This window comes from Coffea arabica, chromosome 11e, assembly GCF_036785885.1.
Source record: "Coffea arabica cultivar ET-39 chromosome 11e, Coffea Arabica ET-39 HiFi, whole genome shotgun sequence".
In the NCBI taxonomy this organism is placed as follows: Eukaryota; Viridiplantae; Streptophyta; class Magnoliopsida; order Gentianales; family Rubiaceae; genus Coffea; species Coffea arabica.
In genome coordinates this window covers 58735965-58762478 of record NC_092331.1, presented here as the reverse complement: position 1 = coordinate 58762478, position 26514 = coordinate 58735965, and the positions used below count along the sequence as shown (strand labels likewise).

Below are 26514 nucleotides of genomic sequence, written 5' to 3'. Positions count from 1 at the left end.
GTAGGGTTGACGATTGACAAAAAAAAAAAAAAAAAAGTCAGTTGTGGCGTTGGATTCCCATTTGTCACGCGACATTTTGGTACGGCTCGGTCTTGTCGAGCGTTTAATTAATTCTTTGCCTTATATATTGTCGCTGTGTTGTCTAAGCACTAAGGCAACGTCTCCATCTCTCACTTCCTCGCTTTGGACATTGTCTTATATTTCTTCTTTTGCTAGCTACAGACTAGATTAGAATCCACTTCTGTGAGGAATTGGCTAGAAAGTTTCCATATAAGTGCTCTAAAAATGGGAAGGTCACCATGCTGCGAGAAGTTGGGATTAAGGAAAGGGACGTGGACACCTGAGGAAGATCAAAAGCTCTTGTCTTACATCGAACAACAACATGGCCACGGCAGTTGGCGAGCTCTCCCAGCAAAAGCTGGTACGTAAATCATCTACCTGCACCCGTCACCTTACGTAGCGGAGAAATATCAATTTTTAGCCCTTTAATTTCCTTTTGTGCTGAAAACTTTTGCAATGCGGTTGTGAATAGGGCTGGAGAGATGTGGCAAGAGCTGCAGACTTAGGTGGACTAATTATCTAAGGCCTGATATCAAGAGGGGAAAATTCAGTTCGCAAGAAGATCAGACCATTATTCAACTCCATGCACTTCTTGGAAACCGGTAAAAAGGAATTTTTTTACCCACCAGTTTCTATACAAGTTGGTATTTTTTGTCTTTGAAGGTTTGAGAAATTTTCTTAGTAACAATAAGCAAACTCATTAAGAAATGCTTACCACAAGTATCTTTCTAAAATTGTGAAGTGGTGGACATTGTGATTTTGAAAATTACACAATTTTCAAACACTAACGCCTTGTTTGGATAGTAATTTGAATTTCAAATTGCTACGTTTGTTTTCCATGAATACATTTTCCAATTATCTTTTTACTTCACATATATCAAATCGTTACAGTAATTTTTCTATAAAAAAAAATCCAGAAAAATGCAATCCAAACAAGACCTAAGTTTTGGGTATATCCATCCTCATGTTATAGATGGATAGTGGTTTTGCCAAAACTTTTGACAGGTGAAAAGGTAATAACTCAGATTTGTTTTTTTTTTTTTTATACAGCACTTATTCTTTATATTGGTTGATATTGATACAGATGGTCAGCCATAGCAACTCACCTCCCAAAGAGGACAGACAACGAGATAAAGAATTACTGGAACACGCATTTGAAGAAGAGACTAACCAAGATGGGAATTGATCCATCAACTCATAGGCCAAAGACCAACGCCCTCGGCTCTGCTCACCAAAAAGACACCGCCAACCTCAGTCACATGGCTCAATGGGAGAGTGCTCGTCTTGAAGCAGAATCCAGGCTTGTTCGCGAGTCCAAACTGCTGTCGTTGTCCACCGCCTTTAATCATTCTCATCTCAGCCCTCCAGCCTCAGCTCAATTACCACTAGCAAAAGCATTAGTTTCACCACTAGTAACACCATTGGAGCCAATGGTACCAATGGTACAAAAGCATTATTTTCATTGTCTTGATATACTCAAAGCATGGCAAAGGACATGGACAACAACAAAGAACGCCAATGGCTTTTTCAGTACTGCCATTGGAAGCCTTCAGTCTCCAACCTCTACATTGCATTTTTCAGATAACACATTCGCCATGTCAAGTGCTGCTCGTCTAACTGGAGAAAACTTACCATTTAATTCGACAATTAATTGCGAAGCGCGGGACATGAAAGAAACCGGTACGAGCACTTGGCAGTATTTGGATACACCAAAGAACAATGACCCGCTAGAAGTGACTGGAGAAAAAATGGAGTCAACAACGGGGAACATGATGCAGCTTAATCATGATGTCAACGTTCAATGTGATTTTGATCCCGTTGGTGGTGCATATACTATGGAATTCTCTTTAAGGTCTCCAGGTTTCATGGAAGGATTCGCGGATGCCGATATCGATGACTCAAACAATAACCCAACTGGATCATATCAGAGTCTTGGTTACAGGTCGGGTGGTGATCTTGAAGACAACCAAAAATATTGGAACAATATAGTCAATGAGGAGATTTCTGCATTGGGTTCGCCATTTTTTTGATGTGTTGTTGGAATACGTGATACTTTAACGTCCCACTGAGCTTTAGGGATGTTGCTATTTCAATTGAGCAATTACTTAGGTTAAATTTTAATGAAGAAGTGTAATGAAAGATTAGGAATAATAAGGGAGTATTTGAGGTATTTTTCGTTGTGCAGGGAAATCGCTAAAATCATACACCCAAGCTTCTATAGCCCGTGCCATCAAAATAAAGCCACATTACTCAATATAGTACTTAATCTTTTAATTATTAGTAACTATTTTGTACTTGATGTAGCCATATCTGATGACATGATCTTCTTACATTTTGGTTGGCAAGTATTATACAATTTTCATTGTCTTACCAAGAAGTTAAAACGATATAGGACTGGTTCCAAAAGCCGAATGCTTGACAATGCGGCCTATACAAGATATCTAATTGATCTTAGAATCATGAGCACAAACAGAAGAAATTTTTTTTTTGGTTACTACTACGAAATTTCTAGTTAGTAACCTGTGAGGAACTTGATCCATTAGATATTTCTTGACATTCATGGGACTTGACTTCCCCACTCAACATGCTATTTTGGAGAAATCTACCCAGTCCATTGTGATTGTAATATAGCAGCAAATTTAAGATTGCCTTTCACGTTGCTTTTAAGGGCACCATTAAATCCGTATTTTATTAATCATAGTACAAGTTAGCCAAAATAGTGGGATTAATACAAATTAATCAGAGCCAGTTAAATGATCAACATTAGAACTAATGAGTCACTGCTTTGATTTAAACAGAAACTCTAATTTCTGTGAAATTAACCGAGTCTATAACTTGACATGCCCTGTTCTTTAATATGACGCAGTGCGGAGAATGCTATATATGTAGTCCCCCAGAGTGGTTAGCTAACCTCCTATGATTTTTTTTTTTCAAAGATTCAGGTTTGGCCCCTCCTCAAAATCCTTGTATCTTTAATTTTAATTAGTTAATAAAATAAAATATATTTAAAAAAAAAAGAAGCTAGCCTCCTATGATTGTACTTCACACAGAAGTTCATTAATTTTATTCGGTTTACTTATGATGTCACCCTCACATCTAATCATTGGTCCAATGGTCCTGTTTTACCTTTGTTTTGTATCATCTTATCGGACGTATAATGTAATGTTATCTTCGAACATAAATGTTTTCTTGGATATGGTGATCCAAAATGTACGAAAGATGGATAGGTTTACTGCCAACTGGAAAAGCCAACCTTATCTTGGTTCAACACAGACGTCATTCAGAGTAGTTGTTGTGTGACTGCATCATCGCTGTTCAATAGATCCTCCTTAATTAAGATCTCAACGATACCATAAATAAGAAGATGTAGCGTAAAAAATAGTCATATATAGTGCTTGAGTTTAATAGATTTTTTTCAAGGCAAACACACTAACACTTAAAATGCTGGTAACTGTTACGTACGACTTAAAATGCTGGTAACTGTTACTACACACAGTGCTTATTGTTGGAGAATGTGGTTCATTTTAATCCGCTTGTCCCAATATTTATCCCGCCTGCACAAGCTATTTGTGTGACGTGACGTTCGTCCTGAACACTCTTGTTTGGCTAACTACAGTGGTAATGTTGGTTGCATGTGTTTTGTCATCGCAGATTGCTAGGGCTAGCATTTGCAGAATGTTGGGCTTTGGTAGGTTTTGTGACATTTAATGAGTGCCATGAATTCTCCTACAAGGGATTTTGGTGGCGATTAGATCCAATCTCTGTTTAAGCAAACACCTGGTTGAGTTATATTTACCGCCATGTTTCTTTAACTTCTCAAATTCCCCTTCCTTCTTCTTTACTGTTCTTCTTCTTTCGGAAGATGCCAAGCTCCTCCTCCGTTCTTCTGCTCCAAAACTGCTATTAGAATAGCATTAATTGTTGATTGGCCCTGCTCTTTGGATATATAAAAGAATAAATATACTGGCATGCATGGCCAAGTCAGGAGGAGAAAATAGAGGGTTCGGAATATATGCCTATGTTGATGTTGTATTTGTGTTATGTGAATTGTGCATGCTAATACACAAAAAGCAGATTATGTTTGTCAATACATTCGCGTGGTTGATTATGTTTGTCAATGTGTGCAAATTGCAAAGAAGAAGAAATGTGGAAAAAGAAAGTCCACGTCTATAATTAGCATAAATTTTCTATAATTCACGACAATTAATTATAATTTGACTTTAAATTTCTAAAATTTACATATACGGCGACATACATCCAACCATAATAGTGTAGATGCTATTAGTGAATAGAAGATTAACCTCTATAGTTATGCAGATAAAGCATCGCTTTTATTCCTTTGGAATAATAATATGATAATATAAATCTCGTACCGCTTATTTGAGTAGCAGCTAGTACACATTCTGGTACTAGCTATAGACGTTTTTCGATCTAACCAAAAGCATATCACAACAGAAAAATAATAATCGAGGACAAAACCTGTGCTGATTCTTTTCCTGATTACTTATTTTTAAAGGGCAGAAACGCAATCATGTATCTATTATACCTGTAATGGCAACTTATATGAAGTTTGTATACTCGTGAGCATTACTCACCCTGTGGAAACAGTACTGTGTTGGCTTCGCCCTTCACCCGCCGGGGGGGGGGGAGATGTTGGAGATTCATAATTAATGGTAACACCATCGCCAGTCTCTATCTTAAAGATTTTCAGTATTCGTTTAACTTTACACCGAAACAGTTTATAACATGAATGCATGTTTATGTCCGACTGACGCCTCCTCAATTATTGTTCGTGTATCTTGTCAGTTGTACCATCTGTTGTCCACTAAAACCTTCAATGTAACTTCAGAGAGTACGGCTTTGTATTGACACTGGTCATTTGTTGTCTCTAATTTGTCTAGAGGTGTATTGAAAGATGAATCAAACTAATGAATACTCGAATCAAATTCGACTTGATAAGAATTTGTTCGAACTTGGTCAATCAATAAGTCAAGCTAAACTTGCATCGCATTTTATGTTCGATAACTTTTAAATCCGATAAAAAAAAAAGGTGTTCAACTTTGGTTCAGCAAATAAACAAGTTAAACTTAAATAAAATTTTAAATTTATCACAATAATTAAACATATTTAAATACTAAGATGTTCAACGTGATTAGATTAATTTATAACCCTAGAACAGAAATACAGTTTGTGACATTGAAGATCTAAATTGTTAGATTTGAGTTTGAGCCACTTCCAAGTGCTGGGCCAGAAATTCCAAAGCTGATGTTGAGTTTATCTGACAACCAAAATTGGCCCCTCGCAAGCCCAATAAAAATCAATACGACGGTAGATGTGACTTATTCACAAGTCTGGCCTATTAAAGTTATTCGCTTCTGTTGTGTACTTTTATTTGCCAGAGCTTGGACCAATTTCGAACATCATCTGATTTGGGCTACTATCCTCTGTAGCCCTATAGGCGTAAGTTTGGACCTGGTTGTCACAATCAAGTCAGGTCTTCATGCAATATCTCATTCCAACCTCTGGCCCACCAAAGCCAATGAGAAAGCAGATGAGTTGAAAGGAAAAAAAAAAAAAAAGATCATCAAGAATGTGTTAATTAGCAACTTTTCATTTTTGTAGTTTGAAATATGTGGTTGAGTGTCTGGTGAGTTCATGATCACCATCTGTTCTCGGCCTAACAGAAAATGATAGGCGACTATATATATGTTTCTCGCATTGTTTACCCAGAAAACCAAAGCAATCGTGTGCTACAACATTGAACAAACATCCCAAGGACAGCCAATTTTTTGAAGCAAAGTGCTGCCATTCCAAATAGCTTAACTAAAGCAGCAATAAAAGATCATGAAACCGAATCCTATATAAAGGCCATATAATCAGAAATAATAGTAATAATTGCAGGAACCAGAGGGAAAAAAAATAAAAATCCAAGACCTGATGCCACGAGCCTGACTGCTCCTCTTTAGCTTGTAGTACCAGATTTACAAATGAAGTAAGGTACATGTTTGAACCAAAGGCAAAGGTCATCTTTCACCCCCTCATATGGTGAAGAGCAGGGGAGAAAATGCCTGACAAGTCACAGGTGAAACCCTGTCCATCTCTGAAAACTAGCAAATTCAATTCCTTCAGACACTGCTAAACCAATCCCCGTCTTTCCCCCTTTGCCAGTTCCTTTATAGTACAATCTCCATTCATCTGCATCCCCGTCCATTTGAACTAGACAAGGTGATCCTACCCCTTCCCAATCCCAGCCATCTTCTTCGCTTTGCTTTAGCGCAGGACCATCCTGAAATTTCCTCCACTCCTTCAGCCCATCAGAAGAAACAGCTAATCCAACACTCCTCTTGCCATCTGCAGCAACACCTTCATAAGCCATCACATATTTCCCATCTTTTCTATTCTTAACGACATGAGCATTCATTACTCCTAGTTCATCAAACATACCATTTCCCCCTCCTCCCATAATCTTCCCCAGTTTTACCCACTTGATCCCATCTCTTGACCTGGCAATCCCAACTGCAAAATGTCCCTTTTCAGCATCAAAAGAATGGTAATACATCCTCACATCACCAGCCCCATGATAAACAACTTTTGGAGATGCAATAAACAGGGAATCCCACTCCCCATCTGACCCCACATCAAATAGAGCTCCACTATGATGCTCCCCCTCAATTCTTGCCCAATGCCTCCCATCTTGACTCATTGCTAAACCTGGCAATGACCTATAATACATCCTTTTCGGATCACTCAACTTAAACGCCACAGAATTATCCAAAGGCTCAATCTTTTCATCATTAAAGCCAGTGTAGTATAGCCAATAAAGAGAATTGTTTACTCTAACCTTAGCACTAGACATGATGACAATCTCAGAAGGCCGAATGCCTTGAGTATCAAAAGCCCACCAATCATCACTACAATTCATGACCATCCCCACATCAGAACTTGATTTAACAGGCCCGTTTCCTCTTTCCCAATGAATCCCATTACTTGAAACTGCCAATCCAATGGAATCTTTCCCATTTGACCTTCCACAGTACCACATGTACCATCTTTCTTCCTCATCACCAATGAACCTTTTTACAACAGGGGAGCCAATTTCAGCACTATCCCACGAGTCCTTCAATCCCAAATCAAAAACCAAACCCCTTGAAAATGATGAAAGCCCTTCATTTGTAGGTGATGCTGCTGCTTGTTCTGGGATTGTTGAATTTGAACCGGACCGAAGAGACAAATTATCATCTGTTGCATTTTTTCTGTCAGTATTTGGCTTTGCGGAGCAATGAAGAAGAAAAAGTTTCGAATTTTTGTTCTTAAGCTGGGGATTTTTGGATTTTAAGTGGTTTAGAAAGCTGCTCGAGGCATAAAAGTGAGGTAATTTTGATTTAGTCTGAGACCAAGTTGGAGTCGAGGTAGTTAAGTTAGTTATTTTTGTGTTGTTGGCTGAAGTTGAAAGGGCATTGATGGACTTGGCGCTGGAGATTGCTGTTGTGGCTGTAGAGTCCATTGCCGGAGGGATGGAAGCAGAGAGAGAGCTTGAGGAGATTGTAATGAAAGATCAGTTCGAAAGTTCAACAGCCAATAAAAAGCTGACAGCTTGGCGGTTGCGTGCTATGTGTGGGAATGAGGTTTGCGGCGCTCGAGACCGGAAGGGCGTTCCTGGATACATTTCAGTTATCTTTTTGCCTCACAAATATTAAATCTTCCCAAATATGTTATGTTGTGTTTATACAGATGTCGAAAAAGGAGATGTGCAACCAGGGACTCCGGAGAAAATGAAATAAAGTGGAGATATTTCAGATCTTACAGATTGGAAAAAGAGGTAAAGCTCAATCAAAGGAGGCATGATAAGACTTAAATTTGGTGAATAAAGTGATCAAGGAAGCCATCTTTTTTCGAATAGATAGATGATCAGAATGGTGCTCTGCCCTCTCCAGCAAGAAAGGTACCATTGACTCCGATCAGTATCAAGAAATTAACATTCAGGTTTGATAAAGAAATTAGGGCCACTTAACCAAATCAACCCGGAAAGAGTAAGTAATGCAGGGCTTGATTTATACCAAAGTTGCTCAAGGGATCATCAATAAAAGAAAAAGAAAGACTTCTTGAGAGGAGTAATAATTGAACGGCATAATTTAAAGGATCATCCAGCCGGAGCAGAAATCCAAAATCAGGAAAGCGAATTGTCAGTCGTAAGGTCATTCACAACTCATGAAGCCTATATTCATGCTCCAAACTACTTTGGCTTATTACTCCCAAAGCATGACACCAATAATGTAATACTAAGCCGTTCTCGCTTCATAAAGCAAAAAAGGCGAGGAGGATTAACAAGAAATTCCCGAGACTTTTATCAATACAGTCATGTATATAACCGATCCAATTTGAAACACAACCTTCGATCTAATGCAATGGAGAAAATATCCTCGTCTAGCTGAGCCGTGTAATCCCAAGGTCAGTCAATTCTTTTAAAGCATGAGAACTAACGTCGCAGAATGAAAGTTGAATCCAGCTTTTCACCAGTCACCAGCACCTCTTCTGTTCTGCCAATCTGCAGCCCTCTCCTCCCTCATTTTCTCCGCAAGTTTAACTGTCTCAGGATTATGGAAACGGTCATCTACAAACTTCTTTTCTTTAGCCTGTATTTCCTTGATAGCACTTGGATATGGATTAGGCAGTGGCTTCTTTCCTTGAAGCTTTGCAATTTGCTTCAACCGAGAGTACGCCTCCTTTCTGGCCTTTTTCTCGGACCGATATTCCATCTGTTGGATAAACAGTTACAAAATTGAAACACCAGAGAAAAAGTGAGCGGCTTAATATGATGCAGCACCAACAAAATTCACCCAAAAAAAAAAAAGAAACAAAAACATACATCAGCCAGAGCCATTGCTTCTTCTTCACTAACTCCCTGTTCCGTCAACTCTAGTACTCGCCAGCCAAATAGTCGGGCTGGAGGTGGATTGAAACCAGAAATTCTGTGAAGTAACAAGAATGAGTCAAATTTTGACTTGCAGGGCAAAAATGAAACCTCAACTACACCTTTTAAAGGGTAACAAAATTCAAACTTGGCAGCAATAAGGCTTCGAATGACAATTAAAATCTACTCAATAATCAACCTCCAGATATTTTAGGTTGTTCATCTCTTCCTTTTGCATCATCCAGCAATACAGGTGTAATGAGGCACCCGCATTTTGCAATATAAGCCTTCATATGTCTTTTCATTTCAAGCACAAGCTGTTAAAAAGCAGTTATATCTCAATCTCTTCAAATCTGGCTTCCAGAATTCCGAAACGATTGGCACAGACATATTAATTTTGCAGATGAATGTAGAACCATTTAAGCCATAAAAAATTCAGACACAGCATTATAAAAACCAGAAGTATAATCCAATCAATATAAATAAATAGATTGATAAAAATTTAGATAGTTTAGATTACAAAACAGAAAGGAAAAAACAACTTCAATCAAAAGAAGCAGCATGGACCTCTAAACCTCAAATTTTTTCTCTCAATACTCACAATACCTCGCATCTCCATCACTCAACTCACATTGTTGAAACAACCTCAGATTGAATTTCCACTAGAATATTCCCTTGAACTTTTCTGCAGAAAAACAATACGCAACTACAGGACAACAGAAAAGAATAATTTCTCAATCCTCCTTTCCCCCCAGCCCAACCCTCTCCCCTACCTTTTCCATCTTCCTATCAACATAAAAACAACAAGGTTGTATCCAAACACGTACTGAAACACACAAAAAAAAAAATGACAGAAAGCCATACTTGATGGGATCCTGATATTTGGAATCAGGATACTTCTTATAAAACTTCTTGATGTAAACATCCTCAGGCAGACTCATGGGCTTAATCGTGCCCTCAGCGCGAGGAAACGTCACCGGAGGTGCCCTGCATTGTATAGAATAAGTCACGGACTATAGTTAAAACCCCATCAAACAAAAAGTGATCCTCTACCATATGTTTATTTATCATCCATTAAAATAGAAACACAAATAATATCATCCCTTATAATACCAGACTGGAAAATCATCTAATACACACTTTAACTCAAAAAGGCTTAAACTTTACACAAGTGTGTGCCTATGCGTGCATGTTTATATGTGTGTGAGGGAACATTACTTATTAACCATAATAAATTACATTGATTTATCAATCGGCAAATGGTTCTGGAATGAAGTGATTGAATTTTTATACTCTTTGAACTAATTACCTAAATTCCAGTTTTCCTTTTGACAATAAAAGTTGAAAATCTATAAGCGAAACAAAAAGGATGTAATTTTACTCACTGCTCCATAGCTTTAAGCCAGAGGGGTTCAACTTTGGCTAAGCCTTTGACTAGCTTTCTTGTTTTCGTCAGCAAATCTCCTTTCATGAACGACATGGCCTCAGCAGTCAGCCCTTGAACCACCAGCTTCCGGTATAATTCAATCACTACGTCCCGCCCAGAAGAATGAAATCAGTAAATAGATCCCATCAAATGCGCATATAAAGATGTAGTACTATGGATGCAAAATCTTCCCTTCTTTGCTAAATTAAACACCAGGAGCTCTCATACAACTCATTGCCGAAATTCAATGAGGAAACTAATACCAATATTAGGGTAAATTCACAGAGGATTGATTGAGCCAATTACGATTGACGGCCGAGAAGGACCAGTAAAGTTTAGACTGTTCGTCTTTTTGGGACTTTTTAGGGGGGTGACTTTGCAGATATAGTCCTTAACATTTGCAAATATTCTGATATTTTTCCAATATTTTTCCTATATATTCACTATCTAGCATGTTTTAAAATGTTAAGATTAATACTAGTGGCTCCGTTTGGATTAGCTGTTTTTTGGGATGTTTTTGAAAAACTTTGCTGTAGCAGAGTTTTTAGAGTATATTTTGAAATATTTTTAAAAAATATTTTGGAATATTTTTTATTGGCACTTTATTTTGAGATATTTGGTAAAATTTTAAAAAATTTTAAATTAATTTTTAGATTATCTTTTAGAGTACTTTGTTATAACTTTTATTGTATTTGAAAAACTAGTTTTTGAAAAACACTCCAAAAATAGGAGATCCAAACAGAGCCAGTATCATTTCAACTAGAACTGTAAGCAAAGTAGCTCGAGTCCGAATTCGATTTGAGTTTGGTCAACGTCGAATTTGAATTAATTAAATCGAACTCGAGTTCAAAAATATTGAACTCATTAGTTCGTGAGTTGATTCGAACTCGATTATATATATATATATAGTATTTTAATAGTAAAATTACATATATATTCATTATATTTTATTATTTGTTAAGAAAAATTATTATTTTATTTATTTTTTAAAAATAAAATAATTATAATTTTATTTTTTTTAACTCAAGGTCAAACTTGACATTTTGAACTCATCGAACTTGATTTCAAATTCAATTTTTATAAAATTATGTTGAGTTTCGATTCGATTAGATCGAAACTCGAATCGACTTGGTTCATTTGCATTCTTATGCTCAACAACCAACCTCACTAGTCATTCCCTCTAAAAATTTTTTTTTCCCTAAACTTTTTTTTTACGAATACATATTTAAATACATGACATATAATTCATTCAAACCAATCCTTATTCCTGACCTTTAAGCTAATCCATTTTTCGCAAGTATACTACAGTCCTCACTAAATATGAATTTTTTTGAAAAGAAAAGGTGACCAAAAGGAGATTTCAAATTTGTTTAGCGCAGAATACAACACACTTTCAGCAATATGAGGGGACCATATTTGCAATTATAGTGCCCTTTGTTGGGCCTACTACTAGGTGAGCATGGGCTAGAATGAGCAGGCCAAGTCGACCCGAATGAATCCCCAAATCAACTAGGATCCAACAAACTGGGGCAACCGGCCAAGTTCCGCAGGAGAGTAGAGAGGCAAGAGCAAAATGGCGTTGAGGCTGTCCATGCTAAGAAATGCGGCGGCGGGCAACGTCGCGGGCAGCTTAGGCCTCCGGAGGTGGGTCCACACCGTTGCCCAACCAGCACCCCTTCACGGTGCTATGGACAACTTCACCACCACATCCCCGCCGTTGGTTCTCCCCGAGTCCGGTAACACCTCCACTGAAAAGAGCATCGGTTTTCAGTTTCCGGGCTTCTCTTTCATCGACGGCTCCATGGAGCTCATGGCTGTCCCTAAAAGGAAGGTAAATGGGATATTAGGCTTCTACTGTATTTTGTGGTTTCTATGTCATTAATTGTCCAGTATTTTTGTCATTTTCACGATTAATTATCTGCCTGTAATCTTGTGAATAGCCTAACTTGGATCGTGGAAACTGTAAAACCGTGTTCTACTATAAGAAGGAAGAGAAAAGAAAAAAGAAAGCTCTTAACTTGTTGGCTAACAACTATAAGGAAGTAGGTTGAACTTCATTCCTCAGCGGACTTGTAAGATGGGAATGGCCTCTTCCTTTATTGGGGAATGAGGATAGATTATAGGATTTAGTGTTGGGAGGAATAAACTTCATCGTGGGGAGGAAGAAAAATTCATGTTATTGACTGAAGTGCAATGGGATTTTATTGCTAGCTTTTGGAATTTCGGGGTTGAGTTGAATTTTATGTTATATTACACAATTTTGAGGAGTTTAAAGAATTACAGTTTTAAAGGGGGGCGGGGGGGTTGTAGACGGGCATTTGAAGAAGAAGCATGGTCTGAAAGGGATTTTCAATCTCTGAATATGTTTTCACATACATGTGAGGAGCAACTAATTTTATAAATTAGTACCACGAGAAGAGTAGTTGTTTGGAGGCCATCAATGGCAGACGTATTGTGATTTTTTTCATGAATACTATCAAGCAAGAGCCAAGATGGATTTTGTAGGCTTCATGATCTTGTAATATCTCCTTTTAGTTCATGGATTATTGGGAGTTGTCTTCTTTCGACTTTCTTTTATGATGACTAAAATAGCTAAAGACCACTCTGATATCATATTCCACTTCTGATATAATGTCTATGGTAGGGTTGCAAACGAGTCGAGTCGAGTCGAATTTTGACTTAATCGAGCCGAGCTTGACTTAATTTTATCGAACTTAAACTCGAGCTCGAGCTCGACGAGCTGACAATTGTGAAGCTCGAGCTCGAAAAAATAAAAATAATTATTTTATTTTTAAAAAATAAATAAAATAATATTTTTTTCTTAATAAATAATAAAATATTAAGGATATTTATGTAAATTTACTATTAAAATAAAAAATAAAAATATATAACGCGAGCCGGCTCGTGAGCTAACGAGCTTAATATTTTGAACTCGAGTTCGAGCTCGACTTTGACTCGACCAGCTTGAGCTCGAGTCGAGCTTGAATCGAGCCGGCTCGCGAGCGGCTCGATTCGTTTGCACCCTTAGTCTATGGGGAAGGTGGGTCTATAATATATCTTTCAGGATCAATAAAATAGCAGAAGTATCAGTAAAATGTGACAAGATTGCTGAAACACAATTGGAACCAGCTTCTTTCTTACAAAGGTTTATCACTAGAAACTTTTATTTGTCATCTGTTTAACTTTTATGGCAACAGAAAGCTGGAATTAGTCTTGAGAACTATAGATGAAAAACTAGCAAAATTTCGAGCATCTACATGTGTGTTATATGTCATAACTAGGAGAATTGACATATTGAGTGCATCTGAGTAGCTCAAGAGATTTGGTTATCATGCAGGTCTCTCCACACAAGAGAGGAATAAGAAATGGACCAAAGGCTCTGAAACCTGTGCCAGTAATCGTGCGTTGCAAGTAAGGGTTTTTCCGATGAAGTTAAAAATTATTTGTGCTCCATACAAGTTTATACTATGAGTTACTGCTGTTTGGTAAATTTAATCAGTTCAAAGAGCAGATTTGTGGAGTCTATTGATATATACTCAACTACGTGGTTCATCTCCCTTACAATGAAATTCTGTAGATATAGTTGAGCTTAATCTTTTGAGAGAGTGAGCCATCATTAAAATATGATGTTTCTAATCCTGTATTTCAGATTATTGGTTTTGCCTTATTGTGGTTGATCAAATGCTGTATATCTTTGAAGGGAACAATGAAATACATGTCAAAAAAGGACCTTAGGTGAAATAGCAACATGTGGATGTACACACCCTGTCTCTTAAGATGATTCGTACACCTAATCAGAACGTCTCGGTTGTGAGGAATGAGTTATATCTCAGAAAAGTTATGAGATTGACCTAAGCCCAGCCCCCCCCCCTCCCCCCCGGCGCGGGGGACCCAATTATATTTGCTATTTTGCCGGACTTCTTGTTACATACCAGAGGAGATTCTCCATGTTAAATATTCCTGGACTGGAATTCAACATTCAAATTCAATCTGCTAACTTTTGATTGCTGAATAAGAAAAAGAAATAAAGAGAATATGGATACTTACATACATATTGCATGATTCTCTTAATATGTGCTAGGCATCCTTCTGCAAGTGCATATGTGGAAATTTAACTGGTGGGTGTACCTTTTTCCAATTTTGGAAAACGTCAAGAATATTACTCCCTCCGTCCCACTTTGATAGTCCTGTTTTCCTTTTTCGTCTATTCCAAATTGTAGTCCACTTTCCAATTGAAGAATGTAGTTATATTTTAATTTTCCTAAAATGCCCGTATTCAATGTAAGTTGTTGTTACTATAAACCTACCCCATTTAATGAGAGTTGATTCTTTTTTTACCATCAATTCAAGTTCCCATAAAGTTATACTTTATTTAATGTGAGGGTATTTTAGGAAAATAGCAATCTAAATTTACTTTTCCAACAAAGTTAACTACTTTTTCTTAAACTGTATAAAAAAAAATACAGAACTATCAAAGTGGGACGGAGGGAGTAACACTTTTATCTCATCTAATAATGGTAGAAACTGTGTTACCTGCTTGTCCATAATGATTGATGTCTACTTTATAGTACACTAATGCTGTAAGTTCTCTTTTATTGCTCATTTGAACACATATCGGGCGCCACGGTGTGTGCTAGGTGCTTAATTTTGGATTTTGCAGCAAACTGATATTCATGTTACTTTTGTGAGACAGTTTCAAATGCTCAAGGGCTTCAAAACTTCTGGCTGTTTGTTCCCTTTAACCAGTGTGGATGATGAGTCATTTGAGTATTAGTTTGGCATGCTTTTGTTTTATAATATTTCTCTTGTTCCAAATTGTGGAAGAAACTGTTGCCTCATATGCGATTTTTCCTCTGTGCTGGAGTGTGTATGGGGAAACCTTGAATGGGGAAGTTGAGTAGTGTTTTAATAACTCACTGGTTCTTGACTGAACTTAAAATGCACTTCTGCAGGGTATGTGGTCGAGTCAAACTACCACATTTCTTCTGTTGCAGTGGAATAAAGCCAAGCCCTGGTGAACAAAATTGATCAACAAAGTGAGAGTTTTAGTTTGCGGATCTCTAGAGCATGATCAATATCCATGGTTCTGTTCATCTTTCATGCGTTTCCCGTGAAAGGCCACAAGATTTTGTACAAGATCTTCTCTTTTTCATGTAATCTTAGGTTAACGTGGGGGCTGGCTGCAAGATCACGTTTGTCAATGTGAACTAGAATTCTGCTGCTAATATGAAGCACTGATGTTAGCATTCAGTATAGACGACTCCCATGATTTGTACAAACATTCTGGTTCTACATTTCGATATTGAATAGAGACTTCGGGGAAGGGTAATAAGTCGTAATACCAAGACTTTATCATTCGTGTCGTAACAAAATTCTTGCTTATAGTTATCGCAGTTTTGAAGACAAGTGGTGCCCTTTTATTGTCCTAAAGGTGATAAAAAGGAGAAATTTAGGTCTTGAAGACGGCCAGGATGGGTTGTTGGATAATGGATGTAGCTTGTCTTAACTAAATTCTCCTACTCGAAGGTAGCTCATTTGTCATTGGTCTGCTGCACAAGGAGTTCTTCTGGGAGAATAAGTTCCTTTTTTTTTTTTAGAAGCAAGAGAAAAAGTGCCTTCAGATTCACATACTGTATTTTGGAGGCAGGTGTGTGAAGAATGAATGAGAACTCCAAATCCTGAACCAATCGACTAACTACATCATAAAAATCAAAATGAAAAACACTGGAAAAATGGGACAAATCTGATATGGTGGTACCAGTATGGTAACAATTAACGGGAAAAGAAAGAAAGAGAAAAAAAAAGACAAAGAACACGTTTATATATATTCAAGAACACATCTTCGAACTTGTTGCATGTGGGATTCGAACATTAAACGTTTGTGGTCGCATTTCAGAAATCAAAATTTCAAAGATTCGTACGGTTGCGATCGCATCTTATGCTACCCTTTACGGTGGTCTTAACACCACCAAATTCCCCCACCCTAACTAACTGAGAAGTTGAAGCATAGAGCTGTTAATCGAACCGGGCAGCTCGCGAGCCGAGCTCGACCCGGCTCGATAAGGGCTCGACTCGGCTCGTTTATTGAGAGAAACGAGCCGAGCTCGGCTCGTTTAAGCTCGATAGGCTCGAATAGTAGGGGTATTAGTGTCATTTCATTATGTATTTGATACTCTACAAGCTCGATAGGCTCGAGTTCGAAATCGAAATTGCTTGAATAGTAAGGGTATTAGCGTCATTTTAATTGTGTATTTGATATTCTACAAGCTCGAGTTCGAGCTCGATAAGCTCGACTCGATTTTGAACTCGAGTTCGAGCTCGAGCTCGAGTTTTCTACCGAGCACATCGAGTCGATCTCGAATAGTTTGTGAAGCTCGAATTACTAATCGAGCGAGCTCGAGTTGGCTCGATTAGGGGTTCGAGTCGAGCTCGATTATCACATGCTCGAGCTCGACTCGGCTCGTTAACAGCAAATGAAGCAGTGGCAAAGCAGCACAAGAAACTTGGGAGGGAGGGGTTTAGAAACATCTCATGCATTCACATTCTGGGTTCTAAAACCGTTTTCTGCTCTGCTCTGCGCTTCTCAGCTCTCTCCGCGACTGAGGCACTTTCTCTCTCTAGGCTTTTCTATTCAGTACACAGTTTCTCTCTCTCTCTCTCTCTCACACGCACTAAAAAACAGGCTAGAACACTCATTTTCGAGTAGTGCTGTGCGTGATAGTAGAATAGTTTTAATAATTATTGTGAAAGCTGTAATAAATCATGGGGATAAATGAAAATCTCATGCATGCACCGCCCGAGATATAGTGCTTGCTTCTGAATTTGGATTGCGCGATTGAAGCTTTCGAATGCGTTTATATATATATATATATATATATTTGCTGTTGATTTGATTTGTTATCTGTTTTGTTCTGTCCAAAAATTCGAGCTACATTTAGCTTAAGAGAAAGGATTGATGAGTTTGGGTAATGTTAAGTTGTATACGCTAAAATGTAGTTTGGAATACTATTACGAATCTGTTACGCGATTCTTTTTTTAAAGTTAAATTGGCTGGTTTTCCCTTAGGTTGTAGTGTTTGAAATTTTACTAGCAGTGTTAGAAGAAGAGGTGAAGAAAATAAAAGAAATTATGTTTGGTTAAATCATTATGTAATTCTTGTTGGTTAAGAAGTATTGATAGGGATTATATAGTCATGGAAGTGAACCAGTCAAATTAATCTCAGCCAGCCAACCCCCCAGGCTGACTTCTGGAGTTCATCTCGTTATAGCAATAGGCTAATGATTAATTCTGTACTGAGCTACGGATGTGAATTCACGGTGGTGTTATTGTTTGAACATAAATAAAAATTTTTTGTTAATAGACAACTAGAGTTCCTTGTCATTTGGAAGAAAGAGAAGTCGTTCAGGGTGACAAGTGGTCTTGAAATTCTGGAAAAGCATAAGGTTTCCTCTCCACTATGAGATGTAGTTACTGGCTAGATTTATTTCATGTGCATTTTGACCATGTTCAGATACACATGCTTGATCGATTGATTTTCTGTACTATAATTAGTTGACAATTAATTGCGATGATTCTACAGTGTTTGTCAATTTCCTTCTCCTGTTGCATACTACAATTTGTTTCCAACCCAACTCATGTTGCATGGTGGAGAAACGGCACTTAATTTCACTTTTCTCTTGTATTTTGTAGAAATATATACATGATTGTGTAGAAAGGAGGTACAACCACATTGTCTGCAGTACAATGCAGAAATGAAGTTTGGCAAGGCATTTAAAAAACAAAAGGTCCCTGAGTGGACAGAAGCCTATGTTGACTATAACGGACTCAAACATGTATTGCAAGAGATCCGTCGACTCAAACAAAGTAAGCAACCTCCAACTCCATTAAGATCTGCTCAAAAGAGAAACTCTAGTGGTCTAAATCTACAAGCTAGAAACAGTTATGGCATGGGGGATATAGAAGACCAAGCTATAGCTGTAAATACTGTTAAACAGCAGAACTCTAGAAAGTTATACAACACAGAGTTTCTTTTGTCCCCTGAAGAAGGAGGAGAGAATGAGAAAACATTCTTTAGAAAACTTGATGAGGAGCTCAACAAGGTCAATACCTTTTATAAGGACAAGGTGGAAGAAGTGATAAATGAAGCATCTTTGCTCAATAAACAGATGGATGCATTGATTGCTTTCCGAACTAAGGTGATGAATCCACATCGTGGTACATCAAGCTCTCCAAAAGGCATCCCTACAGATGTCAAAAATTCAGCAGACTCAAAAACTAGTTCCCCTAGTAGAGCTGCAGGTAAGTGCATAAACTACATTACGGCTTTGTCCCCTAAATCAGAAAGTGAGCACAGCTAGACCGATTTGAGATGCAATATGCATCTGAGTGAGCTAAATACAGTACAAAGACTACTAAGTGTGGCATCTGAATTGAACTGAAAACTAGTTTGTGAATGAATTTCAAGAACTGGAATTTCTACGCTGATGTGTTCAAAATATGCAGAAGAGATAACGACAGAAAGGTGTTATTCAACACTGATTGTTCTTTTAAAGAGATTGAAATTGTACCATCTGTGATATTAACCAGGAAAGCTTGAAATTTACTTGTTAGTTTGTGGGCGTGGTATCTCATTGATTGTAAGTATTTCCATGTGACACAGCAAGTGCTAAATTCTTAGGATTGTTAAACTGGGACAACAGAAATAACTAGTTTTTTCAAGGCCAAAATACAACATACAGCGCTGATGGCTTCTTCATATTTCCGCAAGCTTGCAGAAATTTGATAATGTGGTTTCAATACGCTTATGATTGTGGAACTGAATGAATTAGCGCAAGTCATGTATAACCTTGTTTACAATGATCCACGTGTTGTCAATTGCTTCAGAACCCATTCTAGAAATTATATTCTCATACTTCTTAATTTGCCTTCATACAGAACAAGTGTGAGAAATGGCAGACTTAGAGTTGAAATTTGTAATACTGCAAAAATTGACTGTTCAAGCAGTGAGGCAATGCTGATTCATAAGCATTACCGTCTCTTTTATTGATTTTCATAACTGCTCTGAGGTTTTACATTAACATGCCAATATACAGCAACGGAGCAAACTGATTTAGAATCTCCAGTAGAACTACAGCATCTGAACAATGACAAAGTCACTGGGAGTTCTTTAAGGGAGGATGCAAATGTCAGAGAAAATGAAACACATTCTTTAGATATCCTTGATAGAGTGAAGATTACTAATCCATTAGAAAGTCCAATATCAACTATTAGAGGCTTCTTGATGGATGAGAAAGAAAAGGGCTTGAGTTTCAACAAAGATGAGCTAAAGAAAGTTGAGGAAAGACTAAAAAATATTTTTTCTGAGTACTATAAGAAGCTTCAACTTCTCAAAAACTACAGGTCAGGAATGTTAACTTTCTGTTGTATTTCATTGAATTCTTAAAACAGTTTTTGCTTCATTTTCAAATAATGAATTTGTTGTTCATTTCATGGACGATGTCACAGTTTCATGAACCTCTCGGCATTTTCCAAGATTTTAAAAAAGTATGAAAAGGTATGACACTAATCTCCAAGCTTTTCAGATTGGAACCTTCCAATATGTTGTTAAATGAAGAATCTTCATTTGAAAGCCAATTCTGGAAGTTCTGTGATTGGTAAAGTGGAAGCAGAAATTGTCATCTAACCTTTTCCTGTGTGCAGATTACATCAAGGAATGCAGCGAGACCATACATGAGAATGGTAGATAGTTCTTACCTTGGGAGTTGTGATGAGGTTTGTTTATTCTGCTACTCGTTTATAACCATATAACAGGTTGATATCATGTTTTGTATAATTTCAATATTGAGTTAATGCATCTAAGACATGATAGAGTGAATTCTTAAATGTACATAAGAGACTGATACCGATCTTCAAACCAAGGAGCACACATATATTTGCTCTCTTATTTTGAGAGTTCCTCTTTTAAAAGATTGAATTGGGTTGAAAGATGCGATTAAGGTCCACATTGTTGTGTTCTTTGTTTCTCAACAATGGTTAATTCTCAAGTTTCAAGAATGTGGTCTTTGAAAGTAATTACAATAATGCTATTTGTATTCCTTACTTTATGCTGTCTCAGGTTAGTGGGCTCTTGGAGAGGGTGGAGGCAACCTTTATCAAGCACTTTGCAAAGTCTAACCGCAGAGAGGGCATGAAGTTATTGAGGCCAAAACAGAAAACAGAAAAGCACTGCATAACATTCTTTTCAGGTGAAGAAAGATTGTTGCCAGAATAGGCTGCTTCAAACTTGAAAAGTAGCTTGTAACATTCAACTCTTCTTAATAAGGGAATCTTTATTTTGGTTTAGCTGGTAATCCAATTTGATCTTTCCAGGCTTCTTTTCTGGTTTCACGATCGCACTTCTAATTGCAGTTATATTACTACTAGAAGCTAAAAGATTAATAGAGGATGGAAACTTGTACATAAACAGCATTTTGCCACTTTACAGGTAACAGAGAACTTCCCTCTTCCTTTGTTTGAGTATGTGATACGTTTCTTAGGAGTTCACTTTTCTATTCTGTCTTTAGTTCCTCTATCCTGAATACAAAATCTTCTTGCAGTTTCCATGCCTATCTTGTTCTACATACGCTCTTGTATGCTGCAAACATATATTTCTGGAGGCGCTACAGGATCAACTATCCTTTTATATTTGGTTTCAAACAGGGAACTGAATTAGGTTATCAGGAAGTATTTCTCCTCGGGAATGGACTTGCAATGCTTGCTCTTGCCACTTTCCTGGTACATTTGCACATACAGATGGACTCAGGAGCTCAAGATCACCAGAAATATGCCAAATTCATGCCTTTAGGCCTGATCACTGTGAGATCCAATTATCAACCAAATGTTGATCAACTACTGCTACATTGATTCCATTTATGGGCTGAAGTATTTTGTTGATAATATAGGTTATATTCATCATTATGTTCTGTCCTTTCAACATTATCTATCATTCAAGTCGTGTATTCCTAATGAAAAGCATATTTCGCTGTATCTGTGCTCCTCTTTATAAGGTAATTTTGCCTGGAAAATTTTGTATATGAACATAATTATAGAGGTATACATATTTATGACTACGTTCTTTTCTGAATTCTGCATTCATGCAGGTCACTCTTCCAGATTTTTTTTTGGCAGACCAACTCACTAGCCAGGTCTAGATCTTACTTATGCTTCAGGGGGTTTTTGTTTGGGATACTTTGCTCCTATTTTTATGTTTTGTATTTTGTTCAATTACAGATACAGGCGATGAGGAGCATTGAGTACTATATTTGCTACTACGGTTATGGGACTTCTAAGGGACAAAATAAGTGTACTACTCGTGATGTCTATGCCGTTTTCTACTTCATTATTGCAGTCATACCATACTGGCTTCGCTTCCTTCAGGTCTCACTCAATTCATTCTCCTCATTGAGTTTTTAACTCCGCAAACATTCATGCTTTATGATCCATCAAAAGATTTTAACAGCAATATGGCTTCGAGCATGATGTAATGAATCATCTTGGTGACACGTCGTTCTTTCTTTTTATTTCATTAGTTTACCTATCTCATGTTCAACAATTATATTCACCAAGATGTAACCCACTTACAGGTATAAAACAGAGAAACCTCTGACATTGCTAATGCAGGAAATAGATTTTGGACTAACAAATCCATGGTACTTTCTGTTTGGCCTTGTTGTATATATGTGGCTAACTAATATAAACTGCTTTTCTTCTGATGGTTATTCCGCTAGCTCATTCTTAGTATCCAGAACTTAAATGCAAATCTTTTCTAGTTCTTTGTTAATATAATTGTCAAGATAAGGGCTCTAAGAAATTGCACAAGAAAGTTCAATAAATTGTTGATGCGTCTAAGCCTTCATAAATAGTTGATCCTCTCATTTTCTACTCGCTTGTACAGTATAAGGAACTATGTAGTAATTACTGAAAAAGAAATGGAGAGGCCTGTGATTGACAAAGGCAAGTGAAACAATAAATTGTTAATGAAGAGCATCAAGACCTGTGTTCACAGTCCAGCAGTTAAAAACTTATGCAACCTGTTTCCTAGAATCTTTTATTTTACTCTTCATGTTTGGTAATTATTAGGACTTCACAACTGAGATATCCAAAATACTTCACTTGTGCTCCTTCTGAACCCAAAAAAGAGCTGATATCTACTTACTGTGCGCTTGTTGGTTCTTTATTTAGCAATAACATTGCTTTTTTGGCCAACTGGAACAATCATAGGCTCCATGTGACTTTGTAGTGTGTCCGACGACTGTTGGAAGAGAGAGATTACTGTCACGGATGTAATGCTGTGAGATATTTCTCAACAATTATTGCAGTTGTCATCCGAACGGCTTTTGAACTGAGGAAGGGTTTGACATGGAAGATATTGGCCATTGCGAGCTCAGCAATTGCAACTATCATGAACACGTACTGGGATATTGTAGTGGATTGGGGACTTCTTCACAAGAAATCAAACAACTTTCTTTTGAGAGATAAGCTTATTCTTTCCCACAAGAGTGTGTACTTTTCAGCTATGGTAATGTGAAAAGCATCTTCTCGCAATTTATTGGGTTTCTTGTAGAGTAAGATGTCTGTTGTGTTATGTGTTGTGTTTTTCTTATCAGGTATTGGATGTTCTTCTAAGATTTGCTTGGCTACAACTGGTATTGCCCTTTGATTTGCATTCCCTCAGTGGAAATGCAATTTTAATCACATTTTCTAGCCTGGAAATCCTTCGGCGTGGGATGTGGAACTTTTTCAGGTAAATTCTCCTTATTTACTTGCAATTTAACCATGGTGCCTTTTGGCAGTGCCAGTCTCCCAAGCCATAGATTTAATCGGGCACTTGGCTCAACCAAGACATTTCCATATCATTGCGTCTGCTTCTGTACTTCAATCCATGCATTCATTAGCTACTTTAACATGACCTTATTTCCTTGCTTGGAGTAACTACTGGAAACAATCTTGTCGTTGTGCTTTCACAGAACCATAGAGAAAAAAAGGGGACTTTAACACGAAATCTTTTTTTACTCCATCAGGTTGGAGAATGAGCATTTAAACAATGTTGGAAAGTACAGAGCATTCAAGTCGGTCCCACTGCCTTTCAATTACAATGACGAGAATGACGAGAATGATGAGATTGATGACAAGGATGATTAAACATCTATAGCTTTTATATGACTTCTGGCTGGCTATGAAACTATCCAATGATACTCTTCCGTCAAAGAAGTGGTGTCGCAAATGGATTGTTATCACCCGCCAGCTCAATGATCATTCTTTTTTTTTTTTTTTAACAAGTGTCAAATAGACAAATAACAGAGGCATTTTACCACTTTGTAGGAGTTTTGATCTAGCTAGATTCGTGGTGAATGTCATTTAGTTCAGAGTTGCCTGTTTTTGGTCCGCCCGGCAACAAATTACTGTCAAAACTTCTGCTCATTCAAATGCTACTAGTCGCATTCGGCAAGGAACTGGCAGATGGGACCTAACTATCGTTGCATCCTTCCTCTTTTGTTGCAGAGCGGAAAAGAAGAAGATGAAGACGTTGAGCCAACTTTGGGACTCCATGATAGAGTAGTCATTTGTGTGGCAAACGTAGATTGACCCTAGCAAGTGTCATTTGAAAATGTCCAGTACTGATAATGATACTAATTGTCAAATTCGCATGCTTTTCATTACACTTCTGGATCATATATATAGGTTTTAACTAGTAAAAACAGACCTTCAAGTTCAAATACAACTACCAATTGTTCAATCACCAAAAAAAACATCCCAAAAAACAGGAAAATTGGGGCCCAAATTGGAAGTGTACAGGTAAAGCTGAGAACCTTATGATCTTTATTTTATAGGAAAAGGGCTAAGAAGCTAATAGAATCCAATCCATCCATAATAAAACTTAAAAAAGTAATCAGCACTCAAATCAAAATAAGTAGGTTTTAAAGTTTCCTTTTGGTTGTGGACTTGCATGGCTGCATGGACTGGCTTTGTCTCCAAGTAAGCGCCCAAACGTTATACTTGTGAATTCTTCTCGAGTCGAGTCCCCAGAAAAGAAAGTACTAAATCGTTTGTAAGAGGCTCTTCAAAAAACAACTTCCATGGCAACCAATTTGGCCTCCACCTCTGCTATGTCATCCCCAACTTCCCAAGAAACCCACAATTCAACACTTGAATCAGAGCCAAACCATGAACCCACAGGGGCCACAACCCCTGCAGGAACCGAAGGAGCCGCAGCAGAAAAATCATCATCGGAAGATAACTCACAAGTCAAAAAAGACTTCGCCGTTCCAGAAGGTCATGAGGTCAGAGGAGAAGGAGGAGGAAAAGAAGTAGAAGAGGCTATTTGCGGGTTTCGCCTATTTTGGAAAGACCACCGTTTTAAAGACATTATAGTTTTGGAAGAGTGGCAAAACTGTGTGGAAGAATGTTTAGAAAAGGCAGATGATGATGATGAGGAGGAAGCTGTCAAAGAGATTAACAGAGCATATGTTCAAAGGGAAGTGGTCAAGAGCTTTAACATTACTACGGTGCTGAAGGGGTGCGTAAGAGCACATCCTGATTACTGCGGCCCACTGTTGCAGGCTGAGAAGGCTGCGCGGAGGGAGGAGGAGGAGGAGGCGGCCAGGAAGAGGTTGGGGTCAGTCACAGCTTGGATCTTGGATTGATATATGCATTTTTTTTTTATCCTTCAGAATTTACGTACAGTTGTTGTAGTTGTGGACTCGTAAGCTAGGAGTTCTGGAAGTTGCATTTTATGTCTGTTTTGCTGCTTTGAACTTTCGCGTCTTACTTCTTGACATCTATTCCTAACACTTGCATGAAATACGTAAGCAGTGGCTGCCAAGAGTCTAGTCATCAATGGATTTTTATGAAATCAAGATAATTTCATAAGTGAAATAGACGAATTAAATGCACTTCAATTAATTTAGAGAAATCGCAAACGAGAGAGAGAGAGAGACAGAAACGAAGGAAAAGTGAATCTCCATCATTAGAGTTTTTTAAAAATTTTTTAGTAAAGAAAATGTGAAGATAATATTAGTAGTTTTAAAACTTAAAAAAAAAAAGCTACTAAACATAACATAATGTCATATTAAAAAAAAAAGGTTACCCCAAATAAGTTGCTCTTGAGTGTGTAAATAAATATAGAACAAAGGGAGAAAACAAAAAAAAACAGTAAGGCAGAAGAATCCTTGGGTACAAAAGATTATTATTCCTTTTTTTTTAAAGAAAATATTAATTACAATGCCCTTTTGTTAATCATACTTTCAATATTATTTTTATCAATAATTTTTTTATTAGATTATATGATAAAATAAATAGGAAAAGTGTGATTAACAAAAAGTGAGTGTGTTTCGATAGGAGATTATTAAAATAATTATTGTAGAACTTTTTGTGACGTGGTGTATGTGAGATAAAAAGCTATGTTAAAAATTGTGGTTGTAATGTAAGCAAATAATTTTTTTAAAAAAGCTATGTTAAAAATTGTGGTTGTAATGTAAGCAAATAATTTTTTTTCCATATAATGGTAGTGTAACTTACATAGAACTTCAATTTTGATTACAATTGCCGAATCACTAACTTGATTTCTTTGTTCTCTTTTGACAAAATTACTAACTTAAAAGGGAAAATCGTTCAAAATATTCCTAATATTTTACAAAATAACTTTTTTCATCATTCATTTTTAAAAGTGTAATTTTACGTCCCTTACAAATTCATATTGATTAAATTTGGTTCTTACCTAGGTTTTCGACTAGTTTTTGGACGGAATTCACTACGTGCTTTGCACGTGATCATTTTTTAAGGGCAAAATTATTAAATCAAATTTTACATATTTCGATTCACAGTCACTCACATTTCATAAAATGAATTTTTTCGTCCCTCATATTTTACAAAATAAATTTTTTCATTTTTCATATTTTTCAAAATGAATTTTTTCATCGCTCATTAATCATGTGTGCTAATAGTTTTTTTTTAAACCCATGTATATATCTATTTGATTTCACTTGAATAGTACAAATAGCATGTAATATATCTTTAATTGATTTTGCCAGACGAAATAAAAAACTAATCGAAAACCTAGATAGGGACCAAATTTGATCAA

At 37.1% G+C, this 26514-nt stretch overlaps 5 protein-coding genes across 9 annotated transcripts; 3 read left to right on the top strand and 2 right to left on the bottom strand.

Annotated features, from left to right (window-relative positions):
• Positions 1-285: 285 nt before the first annotated feature.
• Positions 286-2090, top strand: LOC140021420 (transcription factor MYB106-like). Its single transcript, XM_072072183.1, has 3 exons — positions 286-421; positions 533-662; positions 1145-2090. The coding sequence occupies exons 1-3, from the start codon at positions 286-288 to the stop codon at positions 2088-2090; spliced, it is 1212 nt and encodes a 403-aa protein (XP_071928284.1).
• A 3812-nt stretch (positions 2091-5902) lies between these two features.
• On the bottom strand, positions 5903-8071 carry LOC113716875 (uncharacterized). The gene has a single exon (XM_027241407.2). The coding sequence runs from the start codon at positions 7562-7564 to the stop codon at positions 6137-6139; it is 1428 nt and encodes a 475-aa protein (XP_027097208.2). The 5' UTR covers positions 7565-8071; the 3' UTR covers positions 5903-6136.
• A 140-nt stretch (positions 8072-8211) lies between these two features.
• Positions 8212-10744, bottom strand: LOC113716876 (uncharacterized). The gene is made up of 4 exons (XM_027241408.2): positions 10357-10744; positions 9836-9958; positions 8927-9029; positions 8212-8816 (listed from the first exon to the last, which is right to left on the bottom strand). The coding sequence occupies exons 1-4, from the start codon at positions 10449-10451 to the stop codon at positions 8571-8573; spliced, it is 567 nt and encodes a 188-aa protein (XP_027097209.2). The 5' UTR covers positions 10452-10744; the 3' UTR covers positions 8212-8570.
• A 1134-nt stretch (positions 10745-11878) lies between these two features.
• On the top strand, positions 11879-15736 carry LOC140021615 (uncharacterized). The gene is made up of 3 exons (XM_072072877.1): positions 11879-12228; positions 13735-13808; positions 15350-15736. The coding sequence occupies exons 1-3, from the start codon at positions 11971-11973 to the stop codon at positions 15423-15425; spliced, it is 408 nt and encodes a 135-aa protein (XP_071928978.1). The 5' UTR covers positions 11879-11970; the 3' UTR covers positions 15426-15736.
• A 905-nt stretch (positions 15737-16641) lies between these two features.
• Positions 16642-24094, top strand: LOC113715450 (phosphate transporter PHO1 homolog 10). Of its 5 annotated transcripts, none has more exons than XM_072072967.1 (14): positions 16642-17001; positions 18087-18695; positions 19490-19796; positions 19902-19950; positions 20097-20168; positions 20512-20641; positions 20805-20880; positions 20993-21251; positions 21338-21442; positions 21536-21580; positions 21666-21812; positions 22675-22953; positions 23042-23178; positions 23456-24094. In XM_072072967.1, the coding sequence occupies exons 2-14, from the start codon at positions 18149-18151 to the stop codon at positions 23574-23576; spliced, it is 2274 nt and encodes a 757-aa protein (XP_071929068.1). In that variant the 5' UTR covers positions 16642-17001; positions 18087-18148; the 3' UTR covers positions 23577-24094. The 5 variants fall into 5 exon arrangements, with proteins under 5 accessions (XP_071929068.1, XP_071929069.1, XP_071929066.1 ...); XM_072072965.1 differs by having other exon boundaries at positions 16644-17001; positions 20766-20880; XM_072072968.1 differs by lacking the exon at positions 21338-21442 and having other exon boundaries at positions 16643-17001; positions 20766-20880.
• The last annotated feature ends 2420 nt before the right edge of the window (positions 24095-26514 follow it).